Genomic DNA, 19,712 nt, shown 5'->3' with positions numbered 1-19,712 from the left:
TGCCGTCCCACGTCTGACCCGGAATGCCCTCCCTCCTCACATCCGCCAAACTAACTCTCTTCTCCTCTTCAAAGCCTTACTGAGAGCTCATCTCCTCCAGGAGGCCTTCCCAGACTGAGCCCTCCCTTTCCCTCTGCCCCTCCTCCCCTCCCCATTGCCCCTACTCCCTCCCTCTGCTCTACCCCTTTCCCCTCCCCACAGCACTTGTGTATATTTGTACATATTTATTATTCTTTGTATTTTATTCATGATGTGTATATATCTATGATTTTATTTATCTGTTTTGATGATATTGGTGCCTGTCTATTCGTTTTGTTTTGTTGTCTGTCTCCCCCTTCTAAACTGTGAGCCTGTTGTTGGGTGGGGATTGTCTCTATCTGTTGCCGAATTGTACTTTCCAAGCACTTAGTACAGTGAGCACAGAGTAAGTCCTCAATAAATACAATTCAATGAATGAATGAATGAACTAAGTGCTGGGGTAGATACGGGATAATTGGGTCCCACATTGGACTTATAATCTAAGTGGGAGGGAGAAGAGGTATTGGACCCCCATTTTACAGATGAGGAAATTGAAGTACATAGAAATTAAGTGACTTGGCCAAGGTCACACAGCAAGAAAGGGGTGGAGCCAGCATTAGAACTCAGGTTCTAGTGAGTTGTTCACCAAAGCTTTTAATAAGAAAGCAACATCCCCAGAGACCAGGTACTTCAGTGAGGCCCGGAGTTTGCCGGCGAAGATGTTGTGCAGAGAGAATCCATGGCAGTTTTCACTGATTGCTTTGTTTCAGTTTGAATCATGGCTTAGAATGGGGGGCATCTGTAGCTTTAAGCCTCTCTTCCCGCACTGAGGAAAGGGAGAGCAGACGCTACGGAAAGAACCAGCGATACCTCCAGTCGTCTGCTGTGTGACCCTGGGCAAGTTTTATTTTTCGTTTTTTTCTCTTGGGGTATCTGTTAAGCCCTTATTATGTGCCAGAAACGGTACTAACCACTAGGGTAGATACAAGCTACAAGTTGGATACAGTCCATTTCCTATTTAGGGCTCACCCATGAGCTAACTGAGGCACAGAGAAGTGAAGTGACTCGCCCAGGTTCACAGAGCAGAGCCCAAGGTCACACAGCAGACAAGTGGCAGAGCTGGGACCAGGTCCTTCTGATTCCCGGGCCCATGCTGTATCCACTAGGCCACGCCGCTCCTAAGTCTCTGCTCTCAAGTCGCTTAACTTCTCAGTTATCTCATCCGTAAAATGGGGAATAAGATTGTGAGCCTCCACGTGAGACATGGACTGTGTACAACCATATTGCCTTGTATCTACCCTAGTGCTTAGAACAGTGCCTGGCTCATACTAAGCACTTAACAAATACCATAAAAAATCGTTGTGAATCTCTTTAAAGCAGTGTTGCAGTCAGGTCAGGGCCCCCTGCAGGATTGAGAATGGAGTCAGAAAGTCATGGGTTCTAATCTTGACTCCGCCACTTGCCTGCTATGTGGCCTTGAGCAAGCCCCTTCACTTCTCTGGCCCTCAGTTCCCTCATCTGTAAAATGGGGGTTAAGACTGTGAGCTCCATGTGGGACAGGGACTGTGTCCAATCCGATTTGTTTATATCCACCCCAGCGCTTAGTACAGTGTCTGGCACATAATAAGGACTTAAGAAATACCACAGTTATTAAGTCCTGATCCTTCTGCTTGTATCTCTGCTTCTGCTGTGAAGATCTTATTGTTTTGCCTATGAGTAGCTGAATGACAGGGTTGAAATGAGCCAGAGCACTCTACTAAGCTCTTGGGAGAGAACAATACAACAGTAAACAGACACATTCCCTGCCCACAACAAATTTACAGTCCAGAGGTGGGGAGAAAGATATTAATATAAATAAATGACAGTTATGTACATAAGTGTTGTGGGGCTGGGAGGGGGAAAAACGAAGGGAGCAAGTCAAGGCGATGCAGAAGGGAGTGGAAGAAGAGGAAAGGAGGGGCTTAGTCTGGGAAGGCCTCAAGGAGGAGATGTGGCTTCAATAAGGCTTTGAAGTGGGGGAGAGTATTATTCATTCATTCATTCAATAGTATTTATTGAGCGCTTACTATGTGCAGAGCACTGTACTAAGCGCTTGGGATGAACAAGTCGGCAACAGATAGAGACGGTCCCCGCCGTTTGACGGGCTCACGGTCTAATCGGGGGAGACGGACAGACGAGAACAATGGCAATAAATAGAGTCGAGGGGAAGTACATCTCGTAAAAACCGATGGCAACTAAATAGAATCGAGGCGATGTACATTTCATTAACAAAATAAATAGGGTAACGGAAATATATACAGTCGAGCGGATGAGTACAGTGCTGAGGGGAGGGGAAGGGAGAGGGGGAGGAGCAGAGGGAAAGGGGGAAAAGAGGGTTTAGCTGCGGAGAGGTGAAGAAGGGGTGGTAGAGGGAGTAGAGGGAGAAGGGGAGCTCAGTCTGGGAAGGCCTCTCGGAGGAGGTGAGTTTTAAGTAGGGTTTTGAAGAGGGGAAGAGAATCGGTTTGGCGGAGGTGAGGAGGGAGGGCGTTCCGGGTCCGCGGGAGGATGCGGCCCGGGGGTCGACGGCGGGATAGGCGAGACCGAAGGACGGTGAGGAGGTGGGCGGCGGAGGAGCGGAGCGTGCGGGGTGGGCGGTAGAGAGAAGGGAGGAGAGGTTGGAAGGGGCAAGGTGACGGAGAGCCTCGAAGCCTAGAGTGAGGAGTTTCTGTTTGGAGCGGAGGTCGATAGGCAACCACTGGAGTTGTTTAAGAAGGGGAGTGACACGCCCAGATCGTTTCTGCGGGAAGATGAGCCGGGCAGCGGAGTGAAGAATAGATTGGAGCGGGGCGAGAGAGGAGGAAGGGAGGTCAGAGAGAAGGCCGACACAGTAGTCTAGCCGGGATATAACGAGAGTCCGTAGCAGTAAGGTAGCCGTCTGGGTGGAGAGGAAAGGGCGGATCTTGGCGATATCGTAAAGGTGAAACCGGCAGGTCTCGGTAACGGATAGGATGTGTGGGGTGAACGAGAGAGACGAGTCAAGGATGACACCGAGATCGCGGGCCCGAGAGACGGGAAGGATGGTCGTGCCATCGACGGTGATAGAGAAGTCTGGGAGAGGACCGGGTTCGGGAGGGAAGATGAGGAGCTCGGTCTCGCTCATGTTGAGTTTTAGGTGGCGGGCCGACATCCAGGTGGAGACGTCCCGGAGGCGGGAGGAGATGCCAGCCTGAAGGGAGGGGGAGAGGACGGGGCAGAGTTGTAGATCTGCGTGTCATCTGCGTAGAGATGGTAGTCAAAGCCGTGAGAGCGGATGAGTTCACCGAGGGAGTGAGTGTAAATGGTAATTAGTTGTCAGATTTGAGGAGGGTTAGGGTTACAAGCCAGAGGCAGGATGTGGGCTAGAGGTCAGTTGGCAAGATAAGCATGGCTCAGTGGAAAAAACCTGGGCTTGGGAGTCATAGCTCATGGGTTCGAATCCCGGCTCCAACGCCTGTCAGCTGTGTGACCTTGGGCAAGTCACTTAACTTCTCTGTGCCTCAGTTACCTCATCTGTAAAAAGGGGATTAAGATTGTGAGCCTCATGTGGGACAACATGATGTCCCTGTACTCCCCCAGCGCTTAGAACAGTGCTCTGCACATAGTAAGCGCTTAACAAATACCAACATTATTATTATTAAGATAAACGAGATTGAGGCACAGTGAGAAGGTTTGGATTAGAGGAGCGAAGTACGCTCTGATGTATCTACCCCACCCCTTAGATAGTGCTTGGTACACGGTAAGTGCTTAACAGATACCATAATTATTATTATAACTGAGCCCCAGTAAAGGACTCTAGTCCAAAGTCCCTCCTTACAGGATTAAGGTTTCACTGAGTAGGGAAGGAAGGGGATAATCTGAAAATGGGCAGGAACTCTCCAGCATCATAGAGTCCAGCACCCTGCCTTCAGGCAGCTGAATGACTAAACCAATAAGGAGACAGTGTTGACTATTTTTTTTAAAAGGACACGATCCACAATCTCTTTTGGTAGCCTGCTCCAATATTTATTTATCCAGATAATCTTCCTTACGCCCAAATGTAGTCTCTTCTGCTTTCGTTTAAACTCATTTCTTCTCTTCAGTCTTCCATGGACCTCCAGCAAAACTGCTCAACTTAAAACTCTTTCACATATTTGAAGACTGTGATTAAGTTATTTCTCAATTAACCTTCTTATCTGTAGACTGGACGGCCCCAGTTCTTTTAACCTCTCATCACCACTGGTATTTATTAAGTGCTTACTGTGTGCACAACAGTGTACTAAGCACTTGGGAGAATATAATGCAACAGAATTGGTAGACATGTTCCCTGTCCACATTGAGCTTACACTTAATTTCCATGTCTTTATTCCTTCCTGTTGCTCTTTCTGGACTTCTTCAGTTTCTCTGCATCCTTCTTAAAGTTTTCTCAACAAAACTGGGGCAAATTCTCTAGAAAGGTATTGACCAGGAGTGGGTTTAGCAATTGATTTTCCACACACATACTCTGGCCTATCCTTCTCCTGTTAATTCATCCCCATAGCTGTTGGATCCCGTGGATAATATATTTTAGGCTGGGAGGCCTAAGTGGGACAGGGACTGTATCCAACCTATTTTATATCAATCCTAGGGCTTAATACAGTGCTTGGCATCTAGTAAGTGCTGAACAAATACCATTATGATTATTATTTTGCAGGAGCAGCATTACACTATTGATCCATTTTCACCTTCTGGTCAAATCCTGCTCCCTTTACTGGTGTCTGGGGTGTTCATTTCTAGTCTCCTTTCCCCATTCTGAATTTATGGTGTGTTTCACTTACTCCACTCCCTGTTGAATTTTATCCTGATACAGCAGGGCAGTCTTTCCAGTTTGTCTAATTCTCTCTCTGAATTTTCCTCCTCCCTTAGCAACCTCCCTGATTCACTATCCTCTGTAAACTGATGGAGCAGGCTCTCAATTGCTTCATCTATCACCATCAACTTGTGGGCTGAGAGTGTGTCTGTTTATTGTTTTATGGTACTCTCCCAAGTGCTTAGTACAGTGCTTGGCACGAAGTAAGCGCTCAGTAAATACAATTGAATGAACCAGGTGGACTAGAATCAGGCCCAAGGCGGTTCCATCTGGAACCGCTTTGCTATGCATCCCTGACCCATTGAGATATCGTCCTATTGCTAATGGACTATACCGTCCAATTGATATCCTTTAGGGGAGTGACTCCTGAACCAGCTGGACCTCCATCTAAAAGCGGTGAAGTCAAGGCCTTGCTTTTTCAGCTTGTTAAAGAGGATGTCAAGTAGAATGGAAGCAGAGGCCTTTTGATTGTCTAGACAGATTGTGTCTACCACTTCTCCTTGGCCTTCAGAGTTGGTGTGTTCATAGAAAGAGAGTACACTTAGTCCAATTTACTCATCAGTTTACCGAGCTGCTACCTTTCAAATGCCCTAAGTGGTGACGGTTTGATGGTATCTTTAAATAGCTCCCCAGGTATCGAGATTGTCTTATATTTCTCCTCTGATGGCTCTCAAGGCTCTTTTTATCTGTAGGCACAGAAGAAAAAGGAGTTTCCTTTGTTAAGAAGGGAGGTGAAAACACAGTGGTGGCAAGACATATTTCTGGAAAAGGTTTCCTTCTGGAAAATTTCCATTTGTAGCCAGAATCCTCCAGGAATCAATCTGTCCGTGAGCACCAAAGGCACATTTTTTGTGTGTGTTTGTGTGTATGTGTGTGTAGCTGGAGCTCTGAGTGGGTGTGGGAATGGGAAGGTGGGGTTGGGGGGCACTGAGAATATTGTGATATTCTAATCACTTCTTAAATTGAGGAGTCATTTTTAACACCAGTGTTCACAATTTCTTATAACTATGAGAAGGACTCTTGGGGCTCTCCACAAGTTCACCCCAAGATAAGGCACCCCGATATACTGGAGGTTCAGTGAACCAGTCCTGCATCCTGCCAGTTAGCTGATGAAGATGTTAATAATAATAACAATGGTATTTAAGTACTTATTATGTGTCAAGCACAGTACTAAGCGCTGGAATAGATACAAGATGATCAGGTCCCACATGGGGCTCACAGTCTAAGTAGGAGGGAGAATGGGGATTGAATTTCGATTTTACAGAGAAGGGAACAAAGGCATAGACAAGGGAAGTTACTTGCTCTAGTTCAAACAGCAGACAAGTGGTGGAGCTGGGATTAGAACTCAGGTCCTCTGACTCCCAGGCCCATGCTGATTTCCACACTGGGCCTCTCTGCTTTTCAGCAGAGAGGAGAGAATGGCTCAGGCCATCACCCCACTGGTTCCGGAGTTGTGGGATTTGATGACATTGTTGACCCCACTGACACCTTTCATGACTTGAAAACTTCAATCTTGACTCCTATCAATCATTCCAATAAACAATGGTATTTATTGAGCACTCACTGTGTGCAGAGCACTGTATTAAGTGCTAGGGAGAGTATAATACCAGAATTGAGTTGGCATATTCCCTGCTCACAACAAGCTTAAAGTCTAGAGGGGGATACAGAGAGTATAAATAAATATATTACGGATATGTAAGTGAGTGCTGTGGGGCTGAGGGAGGGGTGAATAAAGCGGGCAAATCCAAGTGTGAAGGTGACACAGAAGGGAGTAGGAGAAGAGGAAATGAGGGCTTAGTCGGGGAAGACCTCTTGGAGAAAACTTCTCTCAGCCTTCTCCTCTCTCCACAGTGACAAGTCCTCATCGTGTTAGTCTGTGGAAGATCCTCTCTTTCATTTGTCACTCTTTAGACACCCTGAACCATCGCCCTGTATTCACTGACACATTGTCTAGACGACCCAAAGGGTCTGGAGGGGTCCCTTTCCAGAAAGAATGCCACTAATGTACACGTCTTTATTCATCCCTGTCACTCTTTCTGAACCTCTTCAGTTTCAGATTTAGATGCAGATTTAGATTTAGGCTTCATGGTCTGATTTAGGCAGATATAGGCTTCACGGTCTGAGGCTTGTGGGCATCAGGAGGGCGTAATTGTGGTTTTAATAATAATGTTAGTATTTGTTAAGCGCTTACTATGTGCAGAGCACTGTTCTAAGCTCTGGGGTAGATACAGGGTAATTTGCTTATCCCACGTGAGGCTCACAGTCTTAATTCCCATTTTACAGATGAGGTAACTGAGGCACAGAGAAGTGAAGTGACTTTCCCACAGTCACACAGCTGACAAGTGGCAGGGCTGGGATTCGAACCCATGACTCTTTCTACTGAGCCACGCTGCTTTTAGCTGGGCACAATTGTGCTGGGCACAAACAAGAAGATAAACAAATGGGTATAAACTGCTTTCCAGATTTGGCGAGGCACGATGAGCGGATGGCCTGTTTCATACTGTCCTTTGCAAACTCTATACGGCACAGAGGCTCTTCATCTGCGTCCTAGAGTTGAACCTCAACTTCTGCTAGCTAGACAACTGCATCATTCAACGAGGTCGAGGGCAGAGAGAGACGTCCAACCCTGGATCGAGGCTAGTCTTCTTATCGTTATCAGTCGTATTTATTGAGCACTTACTATGTGCAGGGCACTATACTAAGCGCTTGGGAGAGCATAATACCACAGAATTAGCGGAACCGTTCCCTGCCCACAGTCAGTTTAGGAAAGCTGGGAGCAACCGGCATCAAAATCCAGTTCAAATTTTAGAGCAGCTTCAGTGTCTGTCATCTAGGGATGGATCGACGACGGCATTTATTAAGCTCCTTCTGTGAGACCAGTGACCAGTTCACCTCCCCTCCTGGCCCCTGTGAGGGAGGTTGGGAAACTGAAATAGATTCTGCAGTGGGGAGGGAAGGGCTCACCTTCCACACCCTCTGTGGGCTGGCTGGATGGGAGTTTATCCCAGACAGACTCTGCTCTTCCTCCATCCCAGGCTGGGCTGTGGGCCAGGACATTGTAATACTCTAGTGGGGGGCTGCCTCCAGCCAGAAATTAGCTCCCTGCATCCCACCCCTGTCCCTTAAGGCACACAAGGGTGCTCTTTTCTGTCCCCAAATGGAGGTTGCAGACCCTGAGTTCCTGGGTCATGGCCTGCCCAGACACCAGGGGAGGAAATCTGGACACACAGTGCAAATGGAAACATTAAGCCACAGTCCCTTTGCTCCTTTGGTGACTTCATGGTGTAGTGAATAGAACACGAGCCTGGGAGTCAGAAGGTCATGGGTCATAATCCTGGCTCTGCCACTTGTCTACTGTGTGACCTTGGGTGAGTCACTTAACTTCTCTGTGCTTCAGTTATCTCATTGGTAAAATGGGGATTGAGACTGGGAGCCCCATGTGGGATAGGGACTGTGTCTAACCCGATTTGCTTCTATCTACATCCGTGATTAGTATGGTGTCTGGCACACAATAAACGTTTAACAAATGTCACAATTATTATTATTATAGTTATTATAGGGGTGAAAAGGACACTTACCTGGAGGAGAATTGAACGATTTCCCCTCTGCTGGCAGTCATGTATCTAGGACTTATCCCTAGGTCTCTATTTCCCCTCTCCTGGCAGTCACACAATTGAGATTTTTGCCTAGGTCTCTTAACGGGCAGCAAAAAGGTCATTGCCTTGGACCCACTGAACTCAGGAAGACTCTTTCCCCATTAGGGTTCAGTGGAAACCTTGAGAATAGAGGATCGGGCCAGGTATTCTTCAGCAAACGGAGGGTTAGGTGATGTCGTCCTCAACCGACAGAGGTCTAGGTGAGGTAATCCTCAGCCAAAAGAGGACCAAGTGAAGTAATCCTTAGCCAGTCGAGGGCCTAGCGAAAGAGTCTTCATCCAATAGAGGGTCCGAGGAGGTAATCCTCAATTAATAGAGAGCCAAATGAGGTCATCTTTAGGCAATTGAGGATTAGGTGAGCTAATCCTCAACCGACGAAGGGTCACCATCACAACAGTGGGGCTGTGGCTGTGGGATGAAGAAGAGAATCTGGAAGAAACCTGGGGATGATCTGGTATAATCTTAAAATGAGAGCAGAGGAATTTGGCTTCCTTGGAAGTCATCATTGCTTAAGAGTAGGGGGTGACCTGAGAACGAAGAACTTTTAAGAACAGAGGAGGCAGGGCTCACGTGTGTTTCGGTGGGTTTCTCTGTTTGGATTTTTATTCAGGGAGAAGTGAGTTTTCTATAGAGCATTTTACAGAGCACCCATAAGGGCCACAGACCTGGACTTGGTTTTGGACTGAAGCCTGTTCAACTGGATCCCTCAGGAGGAGAAGGATGGAAAAAAAACCCCAACTTTTCTGCAGTTTAGGGGATTCTGTCCACCGAGCAGCAGCTTGGACTAGTGGATAGAGCACGGGCCCGGGAGTCAGAAGGGCCTGGATTCTAATCCCAGCTCAGCCACTTGTCTGCTGTATGACCTTGGACAAGTCACTTCACTTCTCAGTTACCTCATCTGTAAAAGGAGATAAAGACTGTGAGCTCCATGTGGGACAGGGACTGTGTCTGACCTGATTACCTTGTATCTACTCCAGTGCTTAGAACAGTGCTTGGCACATAGTAAGTTCCTAACGAATACCACAGATTTTTTTTTGGCCAGGAAGGGGAGCTCTCCCTGTGCTGCCATGTTTCTGATCCTACCCCCCGCCTCCCCTTCCCCCCAAACCCCACACCTCTCTGTGCTTATACATGAGAAGCAGCATGTCCCAGTGGAAAGAACACAGGTCTGGAAGTCAGTTCTAATCCTGGGTCCACCGTGTACCTACTGTGTGACCTTGGGCAAATCACTTTATCTTTCTCTGCCGCATTTCCTTCATCTGCAAAAGTGGATATGCAATACCTGTTCTCCTTCCTACTCAGGTTGCGAGCCTCATGTGGGACCTGATTATCTTGTATCTACCCCAGAATTTAGCACAGTGCTTGGCACATAGCGCTGAACTAATACCACAATTTATTTTATACTTACCCAGTGCCTGGAGGAGCTCAATTCACGTCATTTATTGACATTGCACAGTTAACATTATTTTTATTACTGATAATTATCTAACAAGTCCTGCCAACAATCCTGTGGGAAGGGAAAGCTATTCTCTCCCTTAAACTCCTGCAGCAGGTTTTTTTTTTAATGACATCTGTTAATTTGAGGCCCCGTACTAAGCACTGGGGTAGATATAAGCTAATCAGGTTAGACACAGCCCCTGTCCCACATAGGATTCACAGTCTTAATCCCCATTTTACAGATGAAGTAACTGAGAAACAGAGTAACTGAGTGACTTGCCCAAGGGCCCACGGCAGACAAGTGGCAGATCCGGGATTAGAACCCAGGTCCTTCTGACTCCCAGGTCCATGCTCTTTCCATTAGGTCATTCTGGGTTATGTTTTCATCTGGTCTCTCTCTAATCCATCTTGGATATGGCACCAGATGTTTTTATAGAGAAGCAGCATGATATAGTGGATAGCGTATGGACCTGGGAGTCAGAAGATCATGAGTTCTAATCCCAGCTCTGCCACTTAATAATAATAATAATAATCATAATAATAATGATATTTGTTAAGTTCTTACTTTGTGCCAAGCACTGTTCTAAGTGCTGGGGTAGGTACAAGGTTATCAGGTCATCCCACGTGGGGCTCACAGTCTTAATCCCCATTTTCCAGATGAGGTAACTGAGCACAGAAAAGTCAAGGGACTTGCCCAAAGTCACACAGCTGACAAGTGGTGGAGCTGGGATTAGAACCCACAACCTCTGACTCCCAAGCTCAGGCTCTTTCCACTATGCCATGCTGCTTCTCATGCCTTTGGAGTCAGAGATCGTGAGTTCGAATCCCAGCTCTGCCACTTGTCAGCTGTGTGACTGTGGGCAAGTCACTTAACTTCTCTGTGCCTCAGTTCCCTCATCTGTAAAATGGGGATTAAGACTGTGAGCCCCACATGGGACAACCTGATTCCCCTGTGTCTACCCCAGCGCTTAGAACAGTGCTCGGCACATAGTAAGCACTTAACAAATACCAACATTATTATTATTATTATTGTTATGCCTCTGACTGCCAGGCGCATGTTCTTCTTACTAGGCAACATTAGGCAATACTAGGCAGCTTGTCTGCTGCGTGAACTTGAGCAAGTTATTTCACTTCTCTGTGCCTCAGTTACCTCATCTGTAGAATGGGGATTGAGACTATGAGTCCCAAGTGGAATAGGGACTGTGTCCAACCCTATTTACAGTGACTGGCAGTGACTGGCCCACAGTTAGCACTTAACAAATGCCTTAATTATTTTATGCCCTGTATTTTTCAGTACCCAGCCTCTCCAACCTCGGCTCTTGGTATCAAGTACTGGAATTTAGAAATGGCGCCCATGTACACAGGGGCCCCGGGAGGGAGACGCCAAGTCTCAAGAGGAGGAAGGGGGTCAGGGATCTCCTTGATAAAGCACTCTGGGCTCTGCAGATTTCCTCATAAGCTATGTCTGTCATAATCATTCAATTATATTTATTGTATTGTTTGTTACATGGCTTAAATCACCTTATGTAATCTGTTACTTCTGGGTCTGGTATCTGTGAGTGCTTCTGCTGGTCATTTTGGTGGGATAATAATAATATAATGATGGTATTTGTTAAGTGCTTAATATGTGCCAGTCTCTGTACTAAGTGCTGGGGTGGATACAAGCAAAATTGGGTTTGACACAGTCCCTGTCCCACATGGGGTTCACAGTGTCGATCCCCATTTTACATATGAGGTAACCGAGGCCCAGCGCCCAAGTTAAGTGACTTGTCCAAGATCACACAGTAGACGAGTGGCAGAGCGGCGATTAGAATCCATGACCTTCTGACTCCTAAGCCCCTGCTTTCTCCACTATGACATGCTGCTTCTCTGCTTTCCTGCGATCCCAGGGTAAGGAGTAGTGTTGCCTAGTCAGAAGAACATGGGCCTGGTAGTCAGAGGACCAGGATTTGAATTTTTGTTCCTCACTTGCCTGCTGAGTGACTTTGGACAAGTCATTTAACTTTTCTAGGTTTCAGTTTCTTCATCTGTAAAATGGCAGTTAAATACCTGCTCTAGCTCTTACATTATTATTCCCACCCAGCCATGACAGAAGGCTTCCCTTGCTTAGGGAAATAGGACTGAAACAAAGATGGAATCAGCGTGTAGAACCCACCCCACTGGTGGAGATTTCTGCTAGTACTGTCCCGTATCTGTCCAACACCTTCTGGTGGAAACTTTCTGTAAAAACAGCACAGGTCAGCTCCGTCGGTTTCGGCTAACACTCAGCGATGGGGGAATAATTGGGATTTGGGCGTTACCTTTCATTCATTCATTCAGTCGTATTTTCTGAGCCCTTACTGTGTGCAGAGCTCTGTACTAAGCACTTGGGAAAGTACAATACAACAAAAAGGGGGTGAGATAGACATCAATACAAATAAAGTTACAGATGTAAACATAAGTGCTGTGGGGCTGGATGGGGACTGGGGGGAGGGAAGAGCAAAGGGAGAAAGTCAGGGTGATGCAGAAGGGAGTGTGGGAGATGGTAAAGTTTACGTATAGTCCTAAGGCATGAAGGTTATAATACCAGAAAAGTTCTCAGATGAAGTGTGGCCTAGTGGAAAGATCATGGGCCTGGGAGTGAGAAGACCTGGGTTCTAATCCCCACTCTGCTACTTGATGTCTGTGTGACCTTAGGCAATTCATTTCAATTCTCTGTGCCTCAGTAACCTCATCTGTAAAATGGGGATTAAAACCATGACCCTCATGCGGGACATGGACTGTGTCCAACCTGACTAGCTTGTATTTAGCCCAGTGTTTAAAGCAGTGCCTGTTGTATAGTAAAAGCTTAACAGATACCATAAAAAAGAAAAAAATCCCAGGTTCCCCACTTGTCAACTGTGTGACCTTGGGCAAGTCATGTAACTTCTCTGGGCCTCAGTTCCCTCATCTATGAAATGGGGATTAAGGCTGTGAGCCCCACGTGGGACATGGAGTGTATCCAACCCGATTAGCTCTCGTCTACCCCATCTCTTAGTAGGGCCTGATACATGGTAAGTGCATAACAAATACCATTAAAAAAAAGTTACAGCTGTTTGTACCAAGTCCTAGAGTGGTGCCTCAAAACTGCCCCTTTCTATATTTGTAATAACTGTGTATTTTTTAAAGTTGAATTTTAACTTATTTTAATTGTGTTTGCATTTTATTGGGTCGCATGTATAACCCTCTCTCCCCATATAGACTGTGAGCCTTTTGTGGACACTCAATATAGTGGCTTGTCTATTGAAAGTGCTTATTAAATGTTTATAATAATGACATTAACATAAAGGACTTGGGTGTAAACTCAATAAAATAGTAATGTTTTATGCTGAAACTGACTGGTTCCTCCAAAGATATAGTGATAAAATTAACCTGCCTCATCTTAAACAGCTGGGAATGTATCCTGAGCTCAGTTGGACCATGACAGTTGTGAATCTCGACGCCTTTCCAATGCTCAGAGAAGAATTTGGCGAATGCTGAATGAATGTTGAATCTGAAATCAGCATCCATAATATAAGGGATCTGGAGTACTGGATAGGCCAGTGAAAATAGAAGCTTGTTGAGAGATATTAACGGTGCTTTATTCAGGCGGATAGCTTACATTCGGTGCTGAATCCGAAAATAGAAATACAAAAAAATTCAATAAATTTGAATAAATTTATTCAAAGGAATAGAGATCCCAGAAATCATGGTTCATTAGAGGTGCTGTTTCTATGTTTCTATGAAGCTATCCATCAACCAATCAATCAGTGATATTTATTAAATGCTTTGGAGAGTATAAGAGAAACAGTAGACAAGGCCGCATTCCCTCAAGGAGTTTAAAATCTAGCAGGGGAGGCAGAAACTAAACTAGATGACAGATAAGAGGAAGAAAGAAAAAGGGGCTTGGATAAGCAATAGTTCTACCTGAGACAGCAAAATGAGCTTTCACCAGATGAAGGTAAAGGGTTCTGTGTGTGTAGGAAAGAGGAAAAGAGAAAGATAATGTGTTTGTGTATACGTGGGTCTGTGTCTTTCATTCACTCATTCATTCATTCAATCGTATTTATTGAGCACTTACCGTGTGCAAAGCACTCTACTAAGCACTTGGGAGGGTGTAATATAACAATACACAGACACAGCCAGCACTACAGTGTCACAGAATTGTTTTGCCGCCCCAGGGAAAGAGCGTGGGCCTGGGAGTCAGAGGCCTGGCTTCACAGCTTGGCTCTGCCGTTTGCTTTCTCTATGACCTTGGACAAGTCACTTACCTTCTCTGTATCTCGGTTCTTTCATCGGTAAAATGGGGATTAAATCCTCCTACTTCCAACTTAGACTCTGAGTCCCACGTGGGATGGGAACAGTGTCTAAAATGATTCTCTTGTATTTACTCCAGCATTTAGCACAGTGCCTGGCCCATTAGTAAGCGCTTAACTAGCACCACTAAAAAAAGAATCAAAAATATTTATTGAACTTTTACCCTGTGCAGAACACTGTACTAAGTTCTTGGGAGAGTAAAATAGAGATAGTAGACATGAACTATAGCCCAGATGGGGAGACAGATATCAGATTTCATTCATTTTCATGACAAGATATGGAAGAGTTGTATTGATTATTCTATCCCTTATGGGAAGCAGTCTGGTCTCACGGAAAGTGCACAGACTTGGGAGTCGGAGGACCTGAGTTCTAATCTTGCCTCCATGATTTGCCTGCTGCGTTACCTTGGGCAAGTCACTTCCCTTCTCTGTGCCTCAGTTCCCTCACCTGTAAAATGGGGATGTCCCTCCTACCGTGAGTGATCATCTAGTATCTACCCAAGAGCTCGGTACAGTGTTTGGCACAAAGTAGGTGCTTAACAAATGTCCCAGTTATTATTATCTGGAGGTAACGTCAAGCTCGGCGAGTCTCTGATTCCCTGATTTTCTACGCAAAGGTGCATCTCCTCATCATCCTCCCTAGAGCTCCCATTACCTCCTTGTTTCTCAGACTGTAAATCAAGGGGTTCATCATAGGGGTGAGAATGGTGTAGAACACAGACATAGTCTTATCCTGCTTGGGGGTGTGGTAGGATCTGGGGGTCATGTACATAAAGATGATAATCCCGTAAAACAGCCCTACGACAGTCAGGTGAGAGGAGCAGGTGGCGAACGCCTTCTGCCTTCCCTCAGTTGACTTCATCCGGAGAACCGAAGCCAGGATGAAGGCGTAGGAAGCGACGATGAACGAGATGGGGAGGAGCAGGAAGACGATCCCGCTCAGGAACACCCTGGTCTCGTAGCGGGAGACGTCCGAACAGGACAGCTGCAGGACGGCCGGGATTTCACAAAAGAAATGGGGGATTTCACGGGAACGACAGAAGGGGAAACCGAGAGTCAGAGGCGTCAAGATGGCACCATCTAGAATCCCTCCCATCCAGGAGCCGGCCACCATGAGGAGGCAGACCTGCCGGCTCATGAGGACGGGGTAGCGGAGAGGGTGACAGACGGCCAGGTAGCGGTCGTAGGCCATGAAGCCCAACAGGAGACATTCGGCCGCTCCCACTAACAGGAAGAAGAACATCTGCGTCCCACAGCCTGGGAATGAGATGACATTCCTCCCCGATAGGAAGTCGACGGCCATCTTGGGAACCGTCACCGAGATGAAGGAGACGTCCAGGACGGAGAGCTGGCTCAGCAGGAAGTACATCGGGGTACGGAGCCGGGGGTCTACGCCGATGAGGAGGATCAGGACTGCGTTGGCGGTCAGGGCCACGGTGAAGATGGCGCAGACCAGAGAGAAGAGGAAGTGGCTGGCCCCGCTGTGAGTGAAGAGGCCCGGGAGGATGAAGTCGGTAGTCGAGCTTTGATTCGCAAACTCCTCCATCCTTTTGGCAATCCGTCAGCGGGTAAGGGGGCGTGGAGAGATGAGAGGCCGGTGATGTTGGGATCACTGGAACCGTTCATCGGTTAGTAGTCTCCTTCCAAATCTAAAGGGAGTGTCCCCGATCTCTAGTCACAGCTGCCCTCCTGAGGCCCAGAGGCTGTGAGAAATGTCCAGACAATACCACGATGATGGATAGTCACATATTGACACCGATTATGACCTCATTCCTCGCTTGCTCCCTTTATTCATCCCCCCTCCCAGCGCCACAGCACTTGTACCTGTAACTTTCATTTAATGATTCTGGTATTTGTTAGGCACTTACTGTGGGCCAAGCACTGTACTAAGCGCTGGGATGGATACAAGTAAATCGGGTCGGACTGAGTCCCGGTCCCATGTGGGGCTCGCAGTCTCAATCCCCATTTTACAGATGAGGAAACTGAAGCCCAGAGAAGTGAAGTGATTTGCCCAAGTCACACAGCAGATATTTATTTTAGGAGGAGCAGTGTGGCTCACTGGAAAGAGCACGGGCTTGGGAGTCAGAGATCGTGGGTTCTAATCCCGGCTTCGCCTCTTGTCTGCTGTGTGACCTTGGGCAAGTCACTTCACTTCTCTGGGCCTCAGTTACCTCATCTGGAAAATGGGAATTAAGACTGTGAGCCCCACGTGGGACAACCTGATTACCTTGTATCTACCCCACCGCTTAGAACTGTGCTTGGCACATAGTAAATGCTTAACACATACCATCATCATCATTATTATTGTTTATTTATATTAATAATAATGTTGGTATTTGTTAAGCGCTTACTATGTGCAGAGCACTGTTCTAAGCGCTGGGGTAGATACGGGGTAATCAGGTTGTCCCTCATGAGGCTCACACATATTAATGTCTGTCTCCCCCTCTAGATTGTTAGCTCATTTGTGGGCAGGGAATGTGTCTGTTATATTGTTCTATTGTAAAATAAATAAAATAAATGGTGGTATTTGTTAAGTGCTTACTATGTGCAAAGCACTGTTCTAAGCGCTGGGGGATACAACGTGATCAGGTTGTCCTATGTGGGGCTCACAGTTTTAATCCCCATTTTACAGATGAGGTCACTGAGGCACAGATAAGTTAAGTGACTTGCCCAAAGTCACAGAGCTGGCAAGCGGCGGAGCCGGGATTAGAACCCACGACCTCTGACTTCCAAGCCCGGGGTCTTACCACTGAGCCACGCAGCTTCTCACTTTCCCAAGTGCTTAGTATAGCACTCTGTACACGGTAAACCCTCAATAAATACAATTGACTGACTGACTGACCATCCTGTTTCCCTTCTGTGTCGCCTCTGCACCTGGATCTGCACCCCATAAGTCCTTGATATTTAGCCACTCTCAGCCCCTCGGCACTTCTGTGCGTAACCTTTACATTCTCCCATTCCCCTAGCACTCATTTAAAGGTCTGTCTTCCCTTCTAGACCGTAAGCTTCTTGTGGGCAGGGAATGCGTCTATCAACTCTTCTGTACTGTTCTCTACCAGTTGCCCAGTATAGTGCTCCTCATCAAAAAGAAACTCTTTATCTTGCCACCCTAATTTTCTACTTCGACCCAGCCCACACACTTTGCTTCTTTGATGCCAACCTACTCACTGCACACTCAATCTCGTCCGTTTTGCCGCCAATCGCTCGCCCACTTCCTGCCTCTGGCCTGGAACTCCCTCCCCTTTCATATCCAACAGCTGATCACTCTCTCCATCTTCAAAGACTTAATGAAATCCCATCTTCTCCAAAATGCTTTCCCTCTTCCTCTTCTCCCATTTCCTTTTCTCCCACTCTCTTCTGCATCGTGCTTGCACCTGGATTTGCACCCTTTATTCACTCCTCCCTCAGCCCCGCAGCACTTATGTACATATTCCTAATTTATTTATATGAATGTCCCCCCTTTAGTCAAAATAGACGATCCCTGACCCACATGAAAATAATATTGCCAAGCATTGTTCTAAGCACTGGGGTAGATACAAGGTAATCAGGTCTCCCCCTGTAGTCTGCAAGATCGCTGTGGGCAGGGAATGTGTCTACCAATTCCCATATATTATACTCTCCCAAGAGTCATTTACTATGTGCAGAGCACTGTAGTAAATGCTTGGGTGAGTATAATACAGCAGAGTTGGCAGACAAGTTCTCAGTCCATAACGAGCTTGCAGTCTTTTGGGAGAAATGGGGAGCATCCAGCAAACCACTGCTCTCCTCATCTCCAAAACCCTTCTGAAATCACACCTCCTCCTGGAGGTATTCCCTGGTTATCTCTCATCCCCCAATTCTATTTCCCCTTCAACTATCACCTCAGTACCACTGCATCACCTAAGAATTTGGGAACTCACTGCTCCCATTATTCTTATGTACATATCTTTATAGTCTCTTGATTCCCCCTAACTGTAATTTATTTAATGTCTCTCTGGCTTGTGCCTTGGTTTTTTCATCTGTAAAATGATGATTCGCTAGCTGTTCTCCCTTTTCCTTAGATTTTGAGCCCCATGTGAGCTGCCTCTTGTCAGCTGTGGGCAAGTCACTTAAATTCTCTGTGCTTCAGGTACCTCATCTGCAAAATGGGGTTTAAGACTGCGAGCCCCTTATGGTTCAACCTAATTACCTTTTATCTACCCCAGTGCCTAGAACAGTGCTTGGCACATAGTAAACGCTTAATAAATACCATCAATATTACTATTATTATTAGTGTATTTATATTATTGTAATATAATATATTAGTATATTATTATTATAATAGACGGGACACGGACCGTCTATTTTGATGATTCATTCATTCATTCAATAGTATTTATTGAGCGCTTACTATGTGCAGAGCACTGTACTAAGCACTTGGAATGTACAAATCGGTACCAGATAGAGACAGTCCCTGCCCTTTGACGGGTTTACAGTCTAATCGGGGAGACGGACAGACAAGAACGATGGCAATAAATAGAACTGAGGGGAAGAACATCTCATTAAAACAATAGCAAATAAATAGAATCAGGGTGATGTACATCTCATTAACAAAATAAATAGGGAAATGAAGATATATACAGTTGAGCGGATGAGTACGGTGCTGAGGGGTTGGGACGGGAGAGGGGGAGGAGCAGAGGGAAAGGGGGGAGAAGAGGGTTTAGCTGCAGAGAGGTGAAGGTGGGGGTAGAGGGAGCAGAGGGAAAAGGGGAGCTCAGTCTGGGAAGGCCTCTTGGAGGAGGTGAGCTGTAAGTAGGGTTTTGAAGAGGGGAAGAGAATGAGTTTGGTAGAGGTGAGGAGGGAGGGCGTTCCAGGACCGCGGGAGGACGTGGGCCAGGGGTCGACGGAGGGACAGGCAAGAACGGGGGACGGTGAGGAGGTGGGCGGCAGAAGAGCAGAGCGTGTGAGGTGGGCGGTAGAAGGACAGAAGGGAGGAGAGGTAGGAGGGGCCAAGGTGATGGAGAGCCTTGAAGTCTAGAGTGAGAAGTTTTTGTTTCGTGCGGAGGTCGATAGGCAACCACTGGAGGTTTTTAAGAAGGGGAGTGACAGGCCCAGATCGTTTCTGCAGGAAGGTGAGCCGGGCAGCGGAGTGAAGAATAGACCGGAGCGGGGAGAGAGAGGAGGAAGGGAGATCGGAGAGAAGGCCGACACAGTAGTCTAGCCTGGATATTACGAGAGCCCGTAGCAGTAAGGTAGCCGTCTGGGTGGAGAGGACAGGGCGGATCTTGGCGATATTACAAAGGTGAGACCGGCAGGTTTTGGTAACGGATTGGATGTGTGTAGATGATCTGTATCTAGCTCAATGTTTAGTATAGAGCTTGGCACATAGTAAGTGCTTAAGTAGAAACATAATTCAATCAGTCAATCCTATTTATTAAGTGGTTACTGTTTTCAGAACACTGTACTACGTGCTTAGGGGACTATGAT

At 46.7% G+C, this 19,712-nt stretch overlaps 1 protein-coding gene across 1 annotated transcript; it reads right to left on the bottom strand.

Annotated features, from left to right (window-relative positions):
* Positions 1-14,813: 14,813 nt before the first annotated feature.
* On the bottom strand, positions 14,814-15,813 carry LOC100093354 (olfactory receptor 2T2-like). The gene has a single exon (XM_007656514.3). The coding sequence runs from the start codon at positions 15,811-15,813 to the stop codon at positions 14,875-14,877; it is 939 nt and encodes a 312-aa protein (XP_007654704.2). The 3' UTR covers positions 14,814-14,874.
* Positions 15,814-19,712: the final 3,899 nt, after the last annotated feature.

Source organism: Ornithorhynchus anatinus, chromosome 5 (genome assembly GCF_004115215.2).
Source record: "Ornithorhynchus anatinus isolate Pmale09 chromosome 5, mOrnAna1.pri.v4, whole genome shotgun sequence".
Lineage (NCBI taxonomy): Eukaryota > Metazoa > Chordata > Mammalia > Monotremata > Ornithorhynchidae > Ornithorhynchus > Ornithorhynchus anatinus.
This window is presented reverse-complemented; position numbering and strand designations above follow the sequence as displayed.

Bases quoted from the DNA above. Each gene is read 5' to 3' on its own strand.
- LOC100093354 (XM_007656514.3), bottom strand. From the start codon at position 15,813: ATGGAGGAGTTTGCGAATCAAAGCTCGACTACCGACTTCATCCTCCCG.